Source organism: Tyto alba, unplaced genomic scaffold (genome assembly GCF_018691265.1).
Source record: "Tyto alba isolate M040663 unplaced genomic scaffold, T.alba_DEE_v4.0 Super-Scaffold_12, whole genome shotgun sequence".
NCBI lineage: Eukaryota > Metazoa > Chordata > Aves > Strigiformes > Tytonidae > Tyto > Tyto alba.
The window spans coordinates 6035525-6056166 of record NW_024881274.1 but is presented as its reverse complement, the minus strand read 5'-3'; the positions used below and the strand labels follow the sequence as shown (position 1 = coordinate 6056166).

The 20642-nt window shown below is 57.5% G+C and overlaps 2 protein-coding genes across 3 annotated transcripts; one reads left to right on the top strand and one right to left on the bottom strand.

Annotated features, from left to right (window-relative positions):
• Positions 1 to 1182: 1182 nt before the first annotated feature.
• Positions 1183 to 12162, bottom strand: ORMDL3 (ORMDL sphingolipid biosynthesis regulator 3). Of its 2 annotated transcripts, none has more exons than XM_032984191.2 (4): positions 12117 to 12162; positions 7453 to 7659; positions 5882 to 6033; positions 1183 to 5736 (listed from the first exon to the last, which is right to left on the bottom strand). In XM_032984191.2, exons 2-4 carry the CDS (start codon positions 7624 to 7626, stop codon positions 5601 to 5603), a joined length of 462 nt encoding a protein of 153 aa, XP_032840082.1. In that variant the 5' UTR covers positions 7627 to 7659; positions 12117 to 12162; the 3' UTR covers positions 1183 to 5600. The 2 variants fall into 2 exon arrangements, with proteins under 2 accessions (XP_032840082.1, XP_042643234.1); XM_042787300.1 differs by lacking the exon at positions 12117 to 12162 and adding an exon at positions 8433 to 9675.
• Positions 12163 to 15669: 3507 nt separating this feature from the next.
• On the top strand, positions 15670 to 20433 carry LRRC3C (leucine rich repeat containing 3C). The gene is made up of 2 exons (XM_042787292.1): positions 15670 to 15722; positions 17712 to 20433. The coding sequence occupies exon 2, from the start codon at positions 17790 to 17792 to the stop codon at positions 18573 to 18575; it is 786 nt and encodes a 261-aa protein (XP_042643226.1). The 5' UTR covers positions 15670 to 15722; positions 17712 to 17789; the 3' UTR covers positions 18576 to 20433.
• The last annotated feature ends 209 nt before the right edge of the window (positions 20434 to 20642 follow it).

Below are 20642 nucleotides of genomic sequence, written 5' to 3'. Positions count from 1 at the left end.
ATGTAATCTGTATTATAATTGTATTATAATCACTGACCAATCAGTACCTAATCGGTGTGTTTGGAAAAGTACTAACCTGTGACTTTTGTGTATAAAAGAAGCACCTGAACCTGCCGTTAGGTGTGCTTGATTTGTGAAAAAGTCTACTGAGCACCCAGGCCTGAATAAATACAGTATCTCTGCTGAGTGTGTTACGATTGGTTTATCGCACACGGGGGGCAAATCCACTTTTTGGGTAGCAACCTGAGTTAACCTCTGTTGATAGAGTTAATCTCTGCTGATCTGTTACAACAGCTGTGGATAACTTTTAACTTGTTCTTCAGATGCATCATTCCTATAAGATTTGTTTAATTTCTAGCATTGCTCTGCTTTTCATTTATACTTCTGATCTATTAAGATAAGGAACAGTGTCTTCTGGTTTAGGAGGATTTCACTAAACCTGTGAGAGAGCTAACTAATTAGGTGTGGTGTAGACAAGGGGCCAATATTATGTTTCTGGAGGCACTTTTATTAACTTATATTGACCAGTGATGCACATTTCCATGCTTTATGGCCCATTTTTAGTAGCAGAGCTTTGTGTGACTCACTGGCACAGTGCCCTGTGAAGAGATCCATGCAGTAGGCTGCAAGCTGTTTGCTTTACTGCAATCGATCACTTGGTGGGCTTGGAATCGTCCTAGAGTATTCATTTGCCATGCTTATGATACCACATTTGGTCAAGAAAATGTATTAAGATGGAATAAGCCCTTCTGTGCAAACCTTGTGTAAACAAGTGGAGCATGCCAAAGGATAAGTAGCGTGTGTCTACACGTCCTAACCGTGGTGGTTGAGACAAGCATTATTTTAGTGAGATGTTTCTATTCCTCCTGGCTTTGTTGAGGTAAGCAGCATCTTAGGCACACGTAGGCATAATTTCACAATGTATTAGGATTGCAGGAATAGACTTCAGAGTCATGGAAACTCTGAGTATTCATCTACTTAATGTATATAAAGGAAGTGCCTTTGTCTCTGGGGGGTGCATGTTAGGAGGAGAGATCCCCCATGCACCCAGTGCTGCAATAAATTGATGTTGGCTTTCTAAACTATTATTTGGTTTGGAGAGTTTTCTTGGTTACTATTTTTGGTAACACTTGTTTAAAAGCAAGACCTGCTCGTGTAAAAATTCGAGGAATCAAACACAAGTTTTTACATGAATACTTATTTTATTAGTTTCTCTTAGAATACTGTACAAAGGAGTAATAAAAATATTCACACTTTATTTTAGAAAGTTGTCTACGTGAGACTTCTGTATACACAGCAAAAAGAAGGGCTATTGGAAAAAAAAGAAACCTAAAACTTTGTACAATGTCAGTATGTTCCATTAAAAAACCCCAACTAATTTAGCTCACTTAAACTGATCCAAGGAGGATACATATACACAAACACTTGCATGCTTAAAAGATATTATAGGCAATGATAGAGCAACATAATTCACAGAGAAATGCTAATGTGTTAACAATGGTAACCAGCTGCTGTCCCCTTTTCAAGGGCCAATACCATGTTTCTATTAAAACAGAAAAATTAAACAATGATTTAAAAAAAAAAAAAGTACTCAGGAATTAAGTAGCCCTAGATCTCAGGCTTTTTTTTTTTTTTTTTTTTTTTTTTTTTTTTTTAAAAGGCTTTTTCCTGCAAAGGGTTGGACAATATGACATCCTGTTGGCTATGTTAAATGAATCACAAGACAGGATCCCTATTTTGGAAGCATCAGGCTGTTAGTACTTGATTGTTTTCTGCCTTTCCTGGTGTCACACGGTGTAAACACAGGCCTGATCTTGACAGTGGCTTAGAAGAGGCTTTGAGCAGACAAGATGGGGCAGAGGGAGGCTTTTGCCAGTTCCTGTGAATGGTTTTCACAAGCTTTTCTCCTTTGGCATTCTTTGCAGAACAAAAAAGAAAAGCATTTTAAGTACCTACTAATCCAGTAATTGTTTTTTAGTCACAGGATAGACCCCACCTTTAATTCTCCAGCTGACTTTCAGCCTAGCCCTGTACAGGAAGCTAGTACAAGTTTGAGAGGAAAATCTGTCAAGTCTGATGTTTTCATTTAAAATCAATAACGATTAATTATCTCCTTCATGTAGGTACTTGGAGAAAATTCTAGTCCAAAAGAATGGACAGTCCTTGCACTGAGGTTGCGGTTCTCCACGCAAAAGGTAGGCTTCACCCTTGGATCACTGCTATGTCAGCTGCACGTACACCCCTGAAAATCCCTCATCCTGCCTACGCTGTCCTGACCTCCCTTTTCTCAGACGTGAGTTAACCCCTGAGAGTTCTAGTGTTTTGACTATGCTCTTTAACTTGCGTGTGTGCACGATGAGCCTTCCAGTGCTGGGCTCACTTCTACATGAATTTAACAAACACAAATAAACTAGAAGTGGTTTCTGTACAGAGTTCCAGGAGACCCAGAACTGTGTCTGTTACTTCCACACCGCTGCAGTGGTGGTTTCCAAGCGGGGACTCAGTCGGGTACCGCGTGTTCCTGTGCCACTGACAGAAAGGAGCCCCGTGACTCATGTATGACCAGCAGTACCCAGAACTCTTTCACTTAAAACTACCCCACGTATACTTAACGAGGGGCAATCGCAACTGCGGTTTAATTATAATTAACTTACTGTTGTTCTATTTTTGATTAATTCTGATACCTACCCTTAAGATGGTATCTTAAGGAAGGTATTATCAGATGTGAAATTGTTCAAGTATTTATTAATCTTACGTAGATACTTAGCACACCACATTATTAACATGAAATCTGTCTTCAACTCTCGCTTCTTTCCATATTTCTCCAGTTTTCATTTATGTTTCCCTTGATTGGATTAACTGTATGAGTTCAAGTTAACTTCAGATACTCTGTGGCAAAAATGCTATTCCTGTAAGGAATGGCGTTTGCCATGTAACGCCTATCTGTGTAATGGCTAGTTTAATCATTTAGGTGTGAATAAGGTAAATCAGAAGGGCTTACTATTATAATTTAAGGCTTTGCCTAACAAGAAGTTTTAGACTTTAGGCTTTAAAAACTGCCTTTTTGAGAAGTTTATAATCCTATTCTCTTTCACAGTTTAATTTAACAAATAGAATCAGATATCCATAGTGTCAGTTGACAGCACAAATAACATGATCTAACCCGGAGCCGTTGTAATGCCAAGGCCTTCAAGGAAACTGTAAAGTGCTGTAGCTCACTGAGAAGAACTGACCCCACCTTCTATTTATACTTATGCTAAAAGTATCCAAACTGCTTTGACTCTGTGTAATGTGCATATACTTAGAAATAACCAGTATATGTCTGTCTATATAGGAGTAATGTCTTTAAGCATATAGTGACTGTATCTGTTGCAAAAAAGTGGATGTTTTTCCTCTCGTTTTCTACCAAAACAAATAGTTTTCTTTCCTCTGGAGATTCACCACTGGCATGTAAGTTGTGTCTGCGGGCAGACGTTCAGATCTCTTAAGCAACATACAGTCTGCATTATGGGTACATGGATACAGCCTTGCCCACCCTGCTGAGGACAGGCGCCACGCCTCTGAGGGCAGCAGCCTTTCCGTAAGCATTCCGGGCACTGACACTGTTGATTTCTTAGTCATTTCAAAGGTACTTAGCTGATTGATGAAGTATCTCTATTTTGAAAACAATATTTTTTTCAAATGTCATTGTCTAATAGCTTAAAGAGTATATTAGCTTTAGGGTATATAGTACCTTAACTAAAGCAGCAGTCGTCCTTATGTCATGGTGGCTAAAAGGTTTAACCTCCCCATCAAGTGAATTGCACATCTGTCAAACTCCCTTGCTGGAGAACAGCACTCGGGTATCAAGCCAGACTTTTTCTACCTTCCTGAAAACTTCATTTTCACTTAAAATATTTCAATTTTTCAAACATTCCATGTACTGATTCTCTATGCATTCCCCCAGCCCTCTGAGGTACATTAAATGTTTTTCCCTTCTCTGCAGCAGTCTGATGGTAAGTCTGAGAGAAGTAAAGCAACTTGCCTAAAATTATGCATGGAGTAGTACTAGGTCTTACATGCAACCCTGAAGTTCCCCTATCCACGTCCTATGCTCAGACCATCAAACACAACTCTACACTATCCACTATGACCTTTAAAACTAGGATGGGCTAATCCAGGAACAAAAATACCATATTTAAAATGTTTATACTATTGTCAAAAGTGTAAGACAATATAAGCACTAAGACAACAAAAATATAGGCTTTCATGAGTTTGCAGGGGAAGCATGAGAAAAAACACATTTTATCTGGTACACAACCCAAAAGAAAACCCAATTATTCTGAGCAGTAGAAAGCTATCTCAGCCAGGAAATCTAAACCTGCAAACCTACTTCATTTAGGTGGTAATTTTATGGGAAAAGGGCTCAATTTTGTTCCTATACTAAATAACCTATTATCTTCAGTGGCCCATTGCATCCTTCTGTTGGTCAATTAAGTCTGCTGCTCGTTAGTATTGCCCACCCTTGCCAGCGATCACCTGAGGGCTCGGGGGATGCTGCTGCAGCACTTGTGCCTGGAGCCGAGTGACAGACTTCCAGGTAAATCAGAAATCAAACACTCACTTGCCTTGAGTCAGATACTGAGTCGAGTCCACTGGTAAATCCCAGTAACACAGACTTAAGAGACCAAGATGCTGGACTGAGGAAAAAAAAATCCAATTATAGTCACTAACCAACTACAGCAAGCACCATCCATCTCCCATGCTTGTGCAGTCCCCATGTACCGAGTAGCTCAGTGGCATTTGTTGTTGATCATTAAAATAACCTGCACCCCAGCCCTTAATCCAAATGCTGCACTGCCTGAGTGCTCAGAGTGCGCTTAAAAATTAGCAGTTTGGGGTGGGGAGCAGTTACCCAGATAGATCCTGGTACAAGCTGAAAATAACAAGTATGATTTAGGATCTGTTGCTCTTTTCCCTGAACCACCTGAATGGTACCGTAGAAAATGAAAGCTTTGTCAAATTGCAGGTCATTCCTTCCTGTACTGTTTTAGTAAAAGAACTTCCTTTCTCAGTGGTGTAAAAGATTGCAAAATAAAATCTCATTCTTTTCCCCCTCCCCTGCCCAAAAATGGAACTCAAACCCCAAAACAAACAAGTATTGGGAAAGCCTGGTTGTATCCTTTTGAATTTCCCCTACGTAATGCTTAAAGCACCTAGCTTCAGAAAGGGAAATATATTTTAAAGTGCATTTACCACAGCAATAGTACCAGCACTAAAAGCTTTTCCCCTCATCCCTATTCTCGTCATTCAATGCCTGGGACAGATGACAATCTCTCTCTTTGTACCTTGAAGTCTCAGTGTATCTGCATCTATTGAGGACACTGGAATAAAGGAAATCCAGCGCCATGCATCCTGCTCTGCACTAAATTCTACTCTGGAGCTTGTTTAGATTTATTGGGCATGAGGATCCAGCATGCGGTATATGTCTATTGGATACTGCATTTAAACAGCCGCTGTGAAATTACATCCCAGTGTGCGTGGGGATGAAGAAACAGGACTGGAGAGAAGGAACTTCCCCCTCTCCCCTGCTCCTCTTCCATTCACTCCAGCCACGCAGCTCAGTACTTGTTGATCCCAAAGATCCGGACTCCATGAAACTGAGGCAGTTTGGGGATCAGGACACTCATAAGGGAGATGGTGTTGATTATGAAGTGTATCCGGTCATACTTTGTGTAAAAGCTGGTTAGAAAATAGCTGGAAAGGAGAGGAACAGAGAAAGAGAGAGAGAGGAAAACTGAATTACAGCACTTCATGGTTTTGTTTCCCAGGACAGCACAGGCAGCAGGAGTGGTGCTCGGAACCAGCTTGCGAGGCAGCTCAGCTGCCCCGAAGTACTCACAGGACAATGGGCATGATGGTCAGGAACTTGCGCGACGCCGTGAACTGCACGCCGTAGTCCATCTGCTCCCAGTGCGTGAGCAGCCGAGCCTTCCCCTGGTCCGGAGTCTCAAAAGGAGTTCCTTTCACGGTATGTAGGAAGATGTACATACTCTGGGAGCAAACAGAAACGCAGCGTGAAGCGCACAGAGCCCCTCGCCACGCCAGTGGAAACGTTCCACTTCAGCAAGAACGGGACGGTTGCGGGAGCCTGCACCAGCGCGCTGCTCCGCTAGAGGGATGCACCGTCGCTGCTGGGACGCGCGGCGGCGAGTTAGGGAGGAAGGCCGCTAGCCAGGGCTAGCTCAGGCTTGGCTCTTACACGTGAGGCCTCTCGTTCAGCTCCTGGGCATAAGCCAAGAAGGTGGCTGCAAGATTACAGCCCTCGGATCTCTGGGATCAGGAGATTAGCGTGGACTCGCTCTACCCTGCAACAGCAGTGCTAAAGGCGTTCTAAAAAAGCACTGGGAGAGCTCTAGGCAGTGAGGGTCTGTTACCGCTCTGATTACAAGTCAACCTCTTGAAGTGGAACACAAGTCACAGATAAACAGCAAGTGTCTGGCTACATCACGTGTCTTTTAAGTATTTAAACTCCTTTCTGTTCCCAGAACCTAACCGTTTAAGCTGCTAGAGAAGGAGCTGGATGAAAAGCAGGCAGCTTGTGAACTGAGCTCCAAGCTGCTCTAGTTCATGGGGGTTTTTTTGCCCCCCACAAGACATGTGAATAACGTTAGCATGAGGGTCCCTAATAAGAGTATCATTTTTGTCTCTGGAATATTCTCGAGCTGAGATGCTATTTAAAATAAAGGATACAAACTCACTTGCTGCATCTCTGAAGTATTTTCTCCCCTACGCCTGAGGGTGAAGGGCTGCCGAGAGGTCTGCTCCTCAGCTGCAGGACCCAAGCTTGCCAAGACACGTGCAGAGCTGAGCGGTTAAACACGGCAGGTTCTGGGAACCTGGGCACCCTGTGTCCTCAGCACGTGCATCTGCCGACACGGGCCATGCTCACCTGTGGACCCCTAGTACAGCACCCTGACACCCATTCGCTGGGGTGCCTGATCCTTAGAAGGGGAGAATCTGTTTCTGGACTAATCTTTTGCTTTAAGCAGAACAAAGGTTTTAGGTTTTAATCTTGTTTTCTTAATTCTGATGAGACCAATTCAGATTCTATCAACCGAAGTGAAAGCTGCTGTACCAGCTTCTGTGGCCTGTCACAGCTATTCCTCTGTTAAGGGGGACGTGACAAAGGGACTTACCCTGCAGGCAAATGAATTCAGTGTCCCCTTAGAGCAGCCTCACCAGATGTTTGCTGTCTCATCGGTACCTAGGCTGGATTTAAATATATGACCTAGAGGCAAAGGTGCAGTCTGAGGGGTGTAGGCTGAGTAACTTACCCAGCATCTTTGGAAATACAGACAAAGGAATTGTTTCAATGAAAATCTTACTAGATTGCTCTCAAAAGAACAGCTGGTGCTGAGAGATTACTGCTCCATGCCCCGGGAAGTCAAGCCAGCCACGCTGTTCCCTTACCATGTTGTGAATGATGTTGGTAAGAGTCCAAACCACAGGGACGCTGAAGAAGGGGATGCTCAGGAGTATGACGTGCAGCAGGCCGATTCCAAGGACGTAGGACAACCAGATGCCCCGGCTGTTCATGACACGGGTGTTGGGATTCACCTCGCTGTGTGCTGTTCCCACGTTCATGTTGGCTCTGGTGTCCAACAGGCACCCCTGAAACTAAAACAGAATCGGGTCACTACTCGGATCGTGGTTGCCCTCCATCTAAATTACTCAGGCAAGCACGGCAGGGGTCGAGCAGTGTCTTGCTGTTAAGCAAACCTGAAACCCGTTGTTTGCTATAAAAATCACATCAGCTCACTTCTCTGCACCTCATTATCTCCTCTTGTAGAGCTGACATTTCTGAGGGGAAGCTAAATCCAGGAGCAGTTGAGATTTGGGAATAATGTGTGGGAAGCCTGTCTGTGAGAGAAGCTACTTGTGATCTGCTGAATGTTTTCCTGGAACCAAGAAGTCAAGGTTAAAATCCCACGATTGCCTGTCAAGACTCAAACAAATACTTTTAAGTGCTTTTTAAGTCATTATCACAGCATTAATCATGGAAGCACTCAGCACATGAAGCTTCTTACATGCTTATGTTATGTTATATATGTTTATGGGTTCAGCACACCTTAAACTCAAAAGGAGAGCACGAGTATTTGCAGAGTAAAGGCATGGCAGGTCTGTATCAACAGATCTCCTAATTAGTTCAAGTAAATTAACAGGGTTCTGCACAGCTCTAGAGGCTTGCTGGTCTCCTGGTCTGGCTTACATGTTTTGCCTTCCAATTTAAGGCTTATAAAGGGGAAAAAAAATAAAAGTAACCAAAAGATTCCCCTGCAGGGAAGGAGTGAGCTTCTTAAGGAACGTAAAAAGTTAGAGGTAACAAGGAAAAGTGCATTGGGAGGATATTTTGGTAGCAAGAGCTGCAGAGGAGATGGCTCTTCCCCTACCTGGAAAGAACAGTTGCCACGTAGGAGGAATACAGAGAGATGTTTTTCTAAACAATACCAGAAAGACAAGGAAGAGAGATGGTGTCATCCTCTCAGAGAGCAAGTCTTTGGAGTGGTGCCCTACAGCCAATGCAGATACCGAAGTGGCTTTTTGGACTGCTGCACTGATAGTGGCAGCAGGTGTGGGTCAGCTTTTAGGCTTTCTGAGAAGCTGAAAGCTCTGGTTTACACCAGTTTCCAGGGATTACAAGAAACAGCACGCATCAGAACCACCGTAAAGCTGAGTATCTTTGCACTGAGATCAGATAAGTTCTTGCACAAAATCCTCTTTGCCCATGTCCCAGTGGAAATGCAGTTTCAGTAGATAATACGGTCTGTCTCTCCTTGGACAGAGAACCCCAAGCCAGGGCTGTTTCCTGATGTCTCGCCTTGTGTTTTTGCTGCTTTGGTTCCCACAGCTGGAAGACGGCGTTGCTGTTCTCTCGCGCTCGGAGTCTTCGGTCTCAGGAGGCGAGTCCGAGCCAGATCTAACATTAGGCTTTGGACGTCGCTGCCAGCTGTTCCGAGATCCCTTGCAGAGTGCTGGGCCTGGCTTGTTTCAGAAGCTGGCGCTCTCCCCTCTTCCTGCCCAGGGCTAGGACACAAAGCGAACGCTTTGACCCCGCAGCTCCTGGGACGCTCGCTGTAACTTCCAAACCTCGCGTCAGCCGCGCGGGCGGCTCGGGTGAGGCAGGGCTGCGGGGCGAGCTGAACAGATGCTCACCCACCTCTGCTACCCAGGTCTCAGTCAGAGGGCTTCCATCTGGAGAAGGTTTTTGTTACCAGAAAAGAGGCTTGCAGGTCTGCAGAGCGCTCATTTTCTTGTCACCCATCTCCTGGGTCAAAGGATATCAGCTGAAGCTCGGCCTGGAATCAGGACTTAGAGCTGGGGCAGCACTTCAGTCCTACGAGGGGCAGCAGCTCCATCCTTAATCTGGTGCAATTTCTAAGGGCTTTCAGAAGGAAATCTACGGGTTGCAGTGAAGCATAACACGAGTCAAAAAAAGTTGTATTGCTGCAACAAAAGAAAAAAAAGCAAACACCCCTGTGGAATGCATAAACAGGAGCGCTGTTTGCCAGACAGAGAGAATAATTCTCCTAGATATTGGTAAGGCCTCAGCTAGAATATTGTCCAGTTCTGGGAGGAGCTGGAGGGACTCCAGGAGAGCAGTGAGAATGAGCAGAGGTGTAGGAAAAACATGACCTGCAAGGACAGATTGAAAGAAATGGGTTTGTTTAGTCTAGAGGACGCTGGAGAGAGGCGTGAGGACTAGTCCTCCAACACTTAACAGATAGCTGCACCGAAGAGGAGACAAACTGTGCAGTGGTGTGAACTGCACAACTGAGACTCAGAGCGACTGGATAATGCGGAAGGACTGGGCTTGAAATGGACTGCCCACGGGAAGTGATCAGTGGTCTCACTAGAGGCTTCATAGGCAAGTTTCATAAACAGTTAGAAAAAAAAAAAAAAAAAATCAATATTCCTCTTTGGAACGGGGAGTTGACCAGGTGGCCTCTTCAGGACACTTGTGATGACGCCGTTATCCAAAGGCTACAGAAGCTGGCAGACCTAGGGCTAGAGGCGTGCCCTGCCTGGGCAGTAATAAAATGAAATCTCCATTTTAGGACAACCCTGAGTGTAATCTTGAAAAACTAGTGAGCAACTTCTACCTGGTCCCCTTTGCAAAGGAGGGCAGTCGCAAACCTGCAGCTGGATGGCAAAGGGCAAAACTCAGAAGCCGTACGTGAAGCAACTCTCCACCCTGTGCCTCAGTTTCCTTGGGTGAAATGCTAGAACGTACAAGAGGTTAATTCATTCTTGCAAGAGAGGTACAGAGGCATCAAGCATTCGGTCCTACGATGGGGATAATTCTGCTTTCTTCTCCAATTCTGTCCTTCCCCACCTTAAAAATATTTCATCTGCGAATCTTTTCCATTTCTGAAGTGGTGTTTGCAGCCCTCGCCCAAGCTCTGTGCTCACTGCAGATTGCACACACAGCCCTGCACCGTGTTGCAAAAGCCTGGCCGGGGCAGTGCGAGCTCTCCACACTCCGATCCCTACCCCCATCCCAGATCCCATGTTGTTTGCTTTCTGATTTTACACCGGGGATTTGTTCACCTGCTGGAAAAACAAGGCAAAACACAACAGTGGGAGGAACTCCAGCTCCCCCCGGGAGCCGCTGGCTCCGAAGCTCTGCCTTCCCCCTTGTGCAGCGGTTTTTCAGGACAGAAAAGCTTTTAACATTTCACCAGACTGAGTGTGAAGGTCAAGACTGTGCTGACGTTGGACGGTGTCCATCCAAGGAGGGGAAAAGTCCTAACTGTGGTCAGAGGCAAACCGCACGCTGTGATGGCGATGCCGAGCCCTTCCTCTGCCCGATCCTTCGCGTCCTGTTCCCGACGTCCCGCCCGCCGCTGCGCCAGCTCCCTCTCCGCGGCTCCCTTGGGAAAGACTCACGTTCTGGGGCTCAGAGCAAGCGTCGGGGCCGGCAGCATCTCCCCACTTCTGAGGAAGGGGGGAAACAAAACCACGGCAGCGGTTTCCCCGCTTGCTTTGTCATCCGCCAGCTGCTGGAGGACCCCCAGGCTCGGACGCCAGCCGTGCCCCCCGCACCCCAAGGCGCAGCTCCTTCCCCACCGTTGCTCTCGCCCCCCAAGGAGCGTGACTGTTGTCTGTTCCCGTCCCCTCGTGCTTCAGCAGCGTTCTGACTTCCCACAGCCCTGCCCCAGGGCACCCCGAGATTGAACAGGGGGGGGCCAGCACCCTGTTCTGCCCCAAGGCCTTGCAGGAACAACCTCACCCCCAGCCGGCGGAGAGCAGGAAGGCTCAGGTGCTTATCTCGGTTGATGTTCCCAGAACACAAGCGCTGATGATGCCACAGTAGCCGCTGAGGAGCCAAGATCCCTATCTCTGGCAGCAACAGCAATCACCATCTCCCAAGCAAATAAATATTTTAAAACCCTCCTTTGCAAGATGGCATCGGCGTTTGAACCAGAGCATCAAGTCCATCGAGGGTGTCAGCGGTGTTTAGGGGCAGCTGATAGCCGAGGGAGCCGAGTGCGAGGTCAGACCCAGCCGGTGCTGCTGTGTGTCCCCGGTTCCCCCCGCCCCGGGAAGCCAGAGGGGCCCGGAGCAGAAAGTGGGGGCTGCGGTGCAGCTCGGGCCGTGGGGCTGAAGAGGAGGAAGAGGAGGAGGAGGAAGGGGGGTCTCCCTCTCAGCCCTTTCTGCTAAATCGCCAGGGAAAGACGGGTCACGCAGGGGAGGTGGCGTGCTGGGCTTCCCCACGCACGCGTGGGTGCCGGGCTGGGGGGTCCTGAGCCCCGCTTGGCCCCCACGCGAGGAGCTGGGCAGGACCCACGCTCCGGGGGTGCTGGGGGAGGGCCCGCTCCTGCCCGGGCTCCCCCCGGCCAGGCCCCCCACCTCCGCGCCCCGGGGCTTTCTGTCTCCATCTTCCGCAGCTACCTTTTGGGGGGGGAATGGGTGTTTTTCTCTCGGGACGGGCCCACACGAAGCACCTTCCCCCGTGGGCCCGGCAGCGGGGCTCGGCCGCCGCCCGCTCCCGGGGAGGGGGCGATGCCCGGCCCGGTCCCGTACCCGCGGGGGGGTGGGGGGTGGGAGAACCGCCGCGCCCGGCCCGCACTCACCTCGGCCCGGCGGGGCCGGGGCTCTCTCCGCCGCGCTCCCCGCCGCCCCGGCTGCGCTCCCGGCGGGCTCCTCGGCCCGGCCCGCCCCGCCAACGCGGCACGCTGGGAGCTGTAGTCCCGGTAGCGCCGAGCACCGGCTCCCACCCCCGGGAGAGGCCGGCCCCGGGCGGGGGGGGGCGGCCCCGGGGAGGCGGGGGAGGCTCCTCTGCCCCTCCCGCACACCGGGCCGGGGGCTGCCGTGGCCACCGCACCCCAGCTCCCCTAGCCCTGAGCAAGCCCTACTCGGCGGGGCTGTAGCCACCCCGCTCTGCACCCCGGGGCGGGGGGGGGCTCAGACCCAGCTGGGTGCTTCCACCCTTCTCGGGCTTCCCTCCCTTGTCGCTCTTCCCGGTGTCAAAACCTCAGCAGCAAGCGTTGTGCAAGCAACCTGGGCTGGCCGGCACGGTGCTGCCGGGACACCCGGCCAAGGTCAGGGGCTGGGAGCGCAGGATTCCTGCGCTGGAGCGGTGGGGAGCGAGGGGGGGGGGGGGGGCACACACACACCATCTGGCCTTGCTTTTGTTTGCACAGCGCTCAAAGCTAATAGCGCGGTGCTGCCACGGCCCCTCGGTGCGCGCAGCCATCTGTGCGGGGCTTTGTGCTCGTCGGCTGCCGCCAGCTCTGCCGACCGGCAGCGGGTGCAGCACCCGTCACCCAACGGCGAAGCCACTTTTGGCTGCAAAAACCCCCCGCCCGGAGCTGCGCCAGGGTCCCGGGCACGTCACCGGTGCCGCTCGCAGCCTCGCTCGGCCGAGCCCATCTGGGGGGGTTTCGGTTTTGGCCCCGGGTGGGCTCGCAGCGCTGCTGTGCACAGAAGAAATCGGGGATTTCCCCCGGTGCTCCCCGGGGGGGTTGGAGCCCCTGGGCGGCTCCCAGGCTGAGCTGAGCATCCTGCCCCTCAGCACATCCATCCGGCCTCGGCACCCGCCGTGCATCCAGCTCCAGGCCTGGGCCGGCTCTCGGCAGGCGGTTGTGTGCTGGTGGGGCATGGCGAGGGCACAGAGACCCCGCTGGCTGCTGGCAGCGTGGCTTCCCCGAGCCAGAGCTCGCCAGCAGCTACTCCCCAAGGCCTCGGGCCCGGGGGGACACACACACCTGCGGTTAAAGCAGCTGTAGGGCCCCCCCAGTCCCCGCCCCGTTTCTCCGGGGTGCCCTTGCTGGGAGGGCAAGGTGCGGGGATGCCGGCGAGCAGAGGTGGGGGGGATCCCGCGGGAGCTGGCCCCGCTTTGCAGGAGAGCCACGCGTGCACGGCAGGCTCTATTTTTATCCCCACTCCTGCCCGCCGGAGCGGCTCCCTCCGCGCGGTGACATCTAATTTAGCAGCTTCCCCGCACCCCGCTGACTCCGCACGTGAGGGGGAAGCACAATGCGACAGCTATTTTTAAACGCCCATAAATATTAATCCCCTCTCAGTGATGCAGCAGGCAGCCTCTCGCTGCCGGCGCGGGGGCGAGGGGACCCGTTCCCTGGGCTCCCCAGATGGGGTTCACCCACCCAGGGAACCCCGGCACCGGGGGCGGGGGGTTCCCCGGGGGGGGGGGATCTGGCCCCATCCACGGGCAGCGCTCGCCTGGCGCAGCGTTTCCCCCGTGCTCACTGGGGCTGTTCCAGCACGGATGCCCGGGCCTCGCTCCGTGCTGGGGGGCCGAGCTCACCCCCCGCTCTCCTGGGCTGCCGGTCCCTCTGCCTGGTCGATACCGGCTATATTTAGCACCGTGGTGGCAGCAAGAAGCCGGTGGTTGGCTATTTTTAGCCATCGCTGCCGGGGCTGCGGCGGGGAAGGGTCCGTGCAGGGTTGTGCTGCACTGCAGGCGCTGGGTTTTTGGGCCGGTGGGCTCCTTCTCACGCTCCCGGGGTCTCTGCCCCGCTGCCATGGTGACCCGCCACCTCTCCGGGCCCCGGCGTGAGCCAGTACTTGCCGAAAACTCAAGCCCCTTGGCCCCCGGATTCCCGCAGACCCCGACCCACGGCGGTGCCATCCGGAGCCGGCCCCGCGCTGCCGCAGGTCCCAGCACCGGCGCCGGCTCCGTGCGCAGCTCCCGGCAGCACCGGGGCCGCTCCCCTGCCCGGCCCAGCGGGGCGATGGCAGCAACGGTGCCCGCGGGCGTTGACCGTGGCTCCGCGCCGTGTCCCGGGCCAGCCCTGCCCCGGTGACCCCCTGCCCCGGGTCCCAGTCCCGGTGGCGGACATCCTGAGCACGGGGCCGCGCTGGCAGCCCCGGAGCCCCGACGGCTGCCCCGGTGTGTGCCAACCCCCCAGCCTGGCTAACCCTGGCTGGTCGCAGCACCCTGAGGTGCAGAGTTTGGGGTGAGCCGGGCTCCCCCCAGCTCAACCCTGGCCTCGTCCTTCCGCCTGGCCCCAGCTGGAGGCGGGGGGGGGGGGGTGTCTCCCCGGGGAGCGTGGGGGTCCCGGGGGAGCATCTGGCTCCGGCTTCGCCCGGCTGCGCCTCTCCCGTCAGGTTTCGTTCTCCTAATTGAGCCGAGATCCAGGCCAGGCGCCCGGTAAACGGTTTATCCTCCCTGAGCGGTGGGAGAACGTCGGCGGGCAGGGCTGGGCTCTCCAAGGAGAACCGGGGACGGGGCACCGGCAGCCGCTGCCGCCCTCGCTGCGGCACGGCAAGGGACCGGTGCCCCGGGGAGCAGCCCCGGCGCTGCCCTGAGCACCGGGGAGGTGTTGGGGGGGGGGGGGGGGGGGGCCCGGCCGGGTCACCGGGAGCCCTCGCCCCGTTCGGCGGTCCCGGGCGCACCGGGGCCCGGCCCGGTAACGGCGGCCGCTCTCCAGGGTCCTGAGCCGGCCCCGCCGGTGTCCCGGGGCGACGGGACCCCGCGCAGCGCCGAGCCCCGGCCCAGCCCGGCCACCCCCGGCCCGGGAAGCTCGGGGCTGGGCGGGGGGCCCGATCCGGACCCCCCCCCCCCCCCACCGGCGGGGCAGGCAGGGCTCCTGCCCGCACCGCTGCCCGCCGCGGCTCGGGTTTCCCCGAGTAAGCGATGCCGGCGGCGGGCGGGGAGGCTGCGGGCGACGGGGGGGGGGGGTTGGGGAGCGCACCTTGACCCCGCCGGGAGGGTTTGAGGGGGGCTCTGCTCTCCCCAGGGGGATGGGGAGGGATCGGGGGGGGGGGGGGTCCTGGAGGGCGGCGGGGGCAGAGTCTGGGGGTCCGCAGCGCCCAGCACCCGGGGGGGCGGGTCGGGGGTGCTCCCATCACGGTTTGGTGGGGGGGGACGCGGCGGGGCGGGGGGCGTGGAGCTCCCCGGGAGCCGCTGGCACCGGCTGCCCCGGGCTCGGGGGGTCGCCGGGTCTCCCCGGTTCCCCACCCCGGGCTGGGGACCGGAGGCAGATCCTCTCCCGTGGGGCGGGGGGGGAGAGGAGGGGTGGGAAGGACCCGGCGGCGGGGCCGGAGGGTGCTCGGAGCTGTACGGCCCCCCCGGGCGGGGCGGGCCGGGGGCGGGGAGCCCCGGGGAGGCCCGGGCGGAGGATCCCGCCCACCGGCCCCGCCGCCGCCGCCGGCTCCGGGCCCGCCGCGCTGCGCGGGGCGCGGCCGCTCCGCCGCCGCGGGGCTGCGCACGGCAGGTGAGTCCGCACCGGGACCCCCCCCCCCCCCCCGGTCCCCTTCCCCGCCGGTCCCCGGTACCGAGCAGGGCGGGAGGAGGCGGCGGGGGGGGGGGGTGTCCCCCCGGCAGCGCCGCGCCGAGCTGAGCTTCCCCCCGGGGAAGCACCGGGGCTTCCCTCGCCCGCAACGCCCCCGGTGCCGGGGGGAAGCCCGGGCATCCCCGGCTGCGCTGGGCACACGGCGGGTCCCGGAGCCCGCACAGCCGGTCCTGCCCGCCCCCCCACCCCCCCCACCCCGGGGTACCCCAACAACCGCCCTCCCCGGGGCTGGCGGCGACCCCCGGGGTCGGGGTCGGGACCCCCGTGCCCTGCTGTGGGCTGGGGACCCCGCTGTTGTGGCGGGGGGGGGGGGGGCTGGTTTGCACCCGTCCTCGCCGGTCCGGAGCACCGTAGCTGGGGACCATCCGAGCCCACCGCGGGGGTCCCCAGGTCCTGTGGGCGAAGCTCCCCCTCTCCCGGGTCACAGGCTCCCGGCTCAACCCCGGTGGCTTTTCTCACCCCACGGGCAGCGGGAGGGTGACCCCGAGGGGCAGCGTTCCCCCCAGGTTACTTCTGACAGACTTGGGGTGGGGGGAGCGCAGTTCTCCCACCACCCTGATGTGCCGGCGTGGGGCTGGGGTCCTGGTGCCCTTTGGCTGCTCTGAGCCCCGCTCCCCGCTCGGGGACCTTGGGGACCCTGGGGGGGGGGGGGGGCGGCAGCGCAGGGGTCAGCTCCGCAGGGCTGCGACCTTGGGGCATTTCGGTGCAGTTGGGCTGCGTTACGGTGCCCGGCAGTCGGGGTGTTCGCCCAGGCTGTGCTACCGGGGCCACCCTTGGGTGGGCACCCCTGCCCTTCCACTGGGGAGCCCCGCTCAGCACCCAGAAGTGAGTTTGCTGGTAGTAGGGTGCTCCGGGGAGCCGGGGGGGGGGTGGTGGGACCCGCAGGCAGGCTGGCCCAGAGGTGCCCGGGCGGCACAGCACGGGGCTCGTCGCAGCTTTGCCTGACGGGGTGCCGCGGGGTACCCTTTTACGCCAGTGTCTTTAATCCTGGGATGGTGGGAGAGCACCTGCGTCCTGCCTCGGTGGCTCCACCGCCACGGCCCCGCCGGGGACAGGCTGGGGCCCCTAGACGTGGCAGGACCCACGGCTGGGAAAGCCGGGCAGCGCGCTCGCAGGGCTCGGACGTGGCCCTTATCTGCTGCCACCACCCTGGGAACTCGCTACGCGCTCAGCTCCTATGAATTTCCTTTTTCTGTTTTTGTTTCTTTCCTGCTGACGTTTTTCCCCTCCGGAATAAAGGGCTGGATGGGGACCATGGTTACGGGGTGGTGTGGGCAGCCCGACCCCGCGGCCGGGGTGGCACCGGGCAGGGGACAGCGGTGCCCGGTCACCCCCCCCCCCCCCCCGCCCCAGTCCCCTCGAAAGGGGAAAACCCGGCGTGTGTCTGCGTGAGCCCCCCGGGCGCTGCCGGGGAGCGGGGCCGGGGGAACGGGGACCTGCTCTGCCTCTGCCCTCACGTGTTTTCCATCGTGCTCCCCGGGGGGCTGCCTGCGGCGGCTGCTCGCCCGGAGCCCGAGCTCGCTGGCTGGTGCGTCCCACCGGCCGCGGCTGCAGGATGTATCGGCCGCCTGCGAGCGAGCGGTCAAGCTGCCCGTGACCTTGGCGGGGCGGGAGCTCACCCCCGCCTCTGGCTCAGCCCGAGCTGTCTCCATTTGTTACAGCCCAGCTGCCGGCGCGCGGGAGACGTGCCTTCGCTCGGCCCCTTGGCGCCCGCTCCTGCCGCGCAGGAACGCTGAGCGAGGCCGGGGCTGGCAGGGGACGGGGGGGATGCGTGCGCCGTGCCGGCTGGCCCCGGCCCCGTCCCGCTCCCCCGGCCCCGGGGCAGGCGTGATGCTCGCCGCTGGCACAGCGGCGGTTCTGCCTCTCGGCACCCCCGGGTCTGACGCTGTCCCCTTGCTGTCTCCGTCTCAGATGCGCCCAGTCCAGCCGAAACCACCGCGGGCGAGAGCCGCCGGGCCGGCGGCTGTGTGATTAGGGCAGCGCGGCACCATGCCTGCGGCAGAGCAGGTCCTCCTCCGCTCGGTGACCATGTGGCTGCTCCTGCAGAGCCTCCTCCTCCTCCTGGCCTCCTGCCTCCGCTCCGCCGCCGCCTTCCCCAAGGGCTGCTACCCCTCGGAAGAGGAGGGGCTGAAGACCTTCCGCTGCAGCAACGCTCAGCTGACCGAGGTCCCCAGGGACATCCCCAACGACACCAACAAGCTCTACCTGGACTCCAACCGAATCCCCTTCCTGCCCCGCGACGCCTTCCGGGACCTGCCGCTCCTGCTGGAGCTGGATCTGTCCCACAACGCCATCGCCGGCGTCGAGAGCGGGGCGTTCCGGGGCCTGGCAGAGCACCTGCACTCGCTGGATTTGTCTTCCAACAGGCTGGTGTCGGTCAGCAAAGACGCCTTTAGCAACCTGAAGGCCAAGGTCAACCTCTCCGACAACCCCTGGCTGTGTGACTGTCGGCTGCAGGAGCTGATCCGCACGGTGGACCTGGCGGCCGGCTCCTCGGGCGGCATCGTGTGCGACTCCTCCGCGCGGGAGGAGCACGTCGGCAAAGCTTTCCTGCAGGTGATCGCCGACACGGACTTCTGCAACGTGTACAAAAAGACCACGGACATCGCCATGCTGGTCACCATGTTCGGCTGGTTCGCCATGGTGATCTCCTACCTGGTCTACTACGTGCGGCAGAACCAGGAGGACGCCCGGCGGCACCTGGAGTATCTCAAGTCCCTGCCCAGCAAGCAGCGGAGGTCGGAGGAGTCATCGACCATCAGCACTGTGGTGTGAGGCACCGGCACCCCGCAGGACACGGGGACCCGTGGAGCTGGCCCACGGGCTTGCCACGGCTGCAGGAGCTGTCGCCAGCCGCCGGCGCCGCACAGAAATAGTCACGGCTTTGTTCTGTTCTCCTCGGGGCAGCGGGAGCCGCGGCCAGCCAGTGCCTGGCTCCGGCGCAGCGCTTCTCGGCCACGAGCCCAGAGCGCCCGCCCGCTGCCTCTGCGTGACGAAGGACCGGGGAGACCCCGAGCATCCCCCCAGCACGTGGCCCTTGCTCCGCCCGGCCTGGGCATTCAGACTTCATTTCAAACTTTTATATTTCCTTTGCAGAGATCCCTTGGGGCATTAACGAAATCAGTGTTTTAATCCCTCCCCGGCTGACCCTCGGCTGCCCCAGGGATGTTCCCGGCGGCGCGGGGCAGCCTGGGCCTGGCTCCCTGCCTGGCCGGGCAGTGCTGGGCCGTGGGGAGCAGCGGTATGGCCACGGGGCCAGCGCCCGGCCGGGTCACCGGCCCCGGGAAGGTCACGGGCTGCAACCACAACCCGTCGGGACCGAAGGACGAGGCGGGAAGTGGGGTCGCATCAGTTGGGAAAGGCAAGAGGCGGGTCCGGCACTGCCCCGCTCCAGCTCTCGTGCTGGATGGTGTCACCCCCATCTCCCATCTCAGCTCCCGCTGCTCGAGCGAGGGGTGCGGGGGGCCCGGCTCGGAGATAGGGCGGCTGGTGGGCACCCCCAGCACCTTACCCCTCGGAGCGCGCCGTTCCTGGGAGGAGCAAATGGGGAATAAGAAGCAAATGAGAAATAAGCTCCCCCAGGGCTGAGCCCTCCGGGGCTGCCAAGGGATGTGGGTGCTGATGGGGGGGAACCGAGGGGTCCGGCCCTGCCGGGATGCTGGGGGGGAGCGGGTTTCCCCTCAGTGCTCCCCGGGACCACGTAGGTGGGTGTTTGCAGCTGGGTAGCACCCCTCACCCGCTCCGATCTGCTGCCGGAGGAGAGCTCCCACCTCTCACTCGAGGACTCACAAGCTGCCGACCGGTCACTGTGACGGGAAGCGGGGATGGAGGGAGCTGCTGCGGCTCCTCTGCCCTCTCCCCGCTCCCGCGCTGCTGGCAGGAGCCTAAACCTCCCCTAAAATGCCCCAATGTCCCTTCTTGACCCTTCCAGTGCCGGGCTGCAGGTTCCTGGTGTTGGCAGGTAGAGGCGAGGCCGGGGTGCCGGCGTGGGTGGGGGTCGGTGCCACCTTTGAGCGTGCAGGGTCCAAGCGGCGACTCGGAGCAAAGCCAGAGCAGACCCAGACTCTTCCATCCCAGTGTCTGGCCCCTGAGAGAGCTGGTTTTGCTGGTTTTGCCCCTTTTTTAAAAACCAACGGAAGCTCAATTGCCTTAATTCACCAACAGCACCAACCAAAGCTGCTCAAACATCCTCTGGACCGGGGCAGACGCGGCTCCGGCTCCCGGCTGCCGCCCGTGCTGCGCCCCGGAGCCGGCGGGAGCCGTGAGACGGAGCCGGCCGGGAGCGGTGCCCGCGCCCTTCCACAAGTGCCTACGTTCCCAGCACAGACCAGGGGCTCTGCAATGCGCCGGTGCCTCAGCCCCAGCTCCCATCCGGGCGTCCCCCGGGCCCGCAGCCCCACGGCAGCTCCCCCCCCCCCCCCCCCCCAGTCCTCCATACAACCGGGGCTGGGGGGCTCCGGACCAACCCACCACGAGCGGCTGCACCGCGGCCCCGGGCGCTGCTTCCCCACGGGCATCCCCTGGCCCACGGCGTGCGGGGACACCGGGGCCCGTCTCACCCAACGCGTGTTTTGTTTAAGGGACCTTCTACATTCTTACTTTATACGACAATAAAGTTGGGTTTTACTTTGGAGCCCGCGCGCGGCGTGTGCTGGTGTGTGCGTCCGCGGCGGGCACGGGGCGCTGCTCCCGCAGCAGCTGCGGCTTTGGGCCAAGGTGGGTGCATCCCCCCGTGCCGGGGCGCCCCGGTCCCCGGTGACATCCCGGCCACCAAGGAAGGACGAAGGGCACCCGCGACAGCCGATGGCTTCCCAGAGCCACATCCGGCTCCGCTGGGTGCTC

Bases quoted from the DNA above. Each gene is read 5' to 3' on its own strand.
- ORMDL3 (XM_032984191.2), bottom strand. From the start codon at position 7,626: ATGAACGTGGGAACAGCACACAGCGAGGTGAATCCCAACACCCGTGTC. The intron at 6,034-7,452 runs GTAAGGGAACAG...GTTTGCTCCCAG, and splicing joins CCAACATCATTCACAACATG to AGTATGTACATCTTCCTACA. The intron at 5,737-5,881 runs GTGAGTACTTCG...TCTCCTTTCCAG, and splicing joins ACCATCATGCCCATTGTCCT to CTATTTTCTAACCAGCTTTT.
- LRRC3C (XM_042787292.1), top strand. From the start codon at position 17,790: ATGCCTGCGGCAGAGCAGGTCCTCCTCCGCTCGGTGACCATGTGGCTG.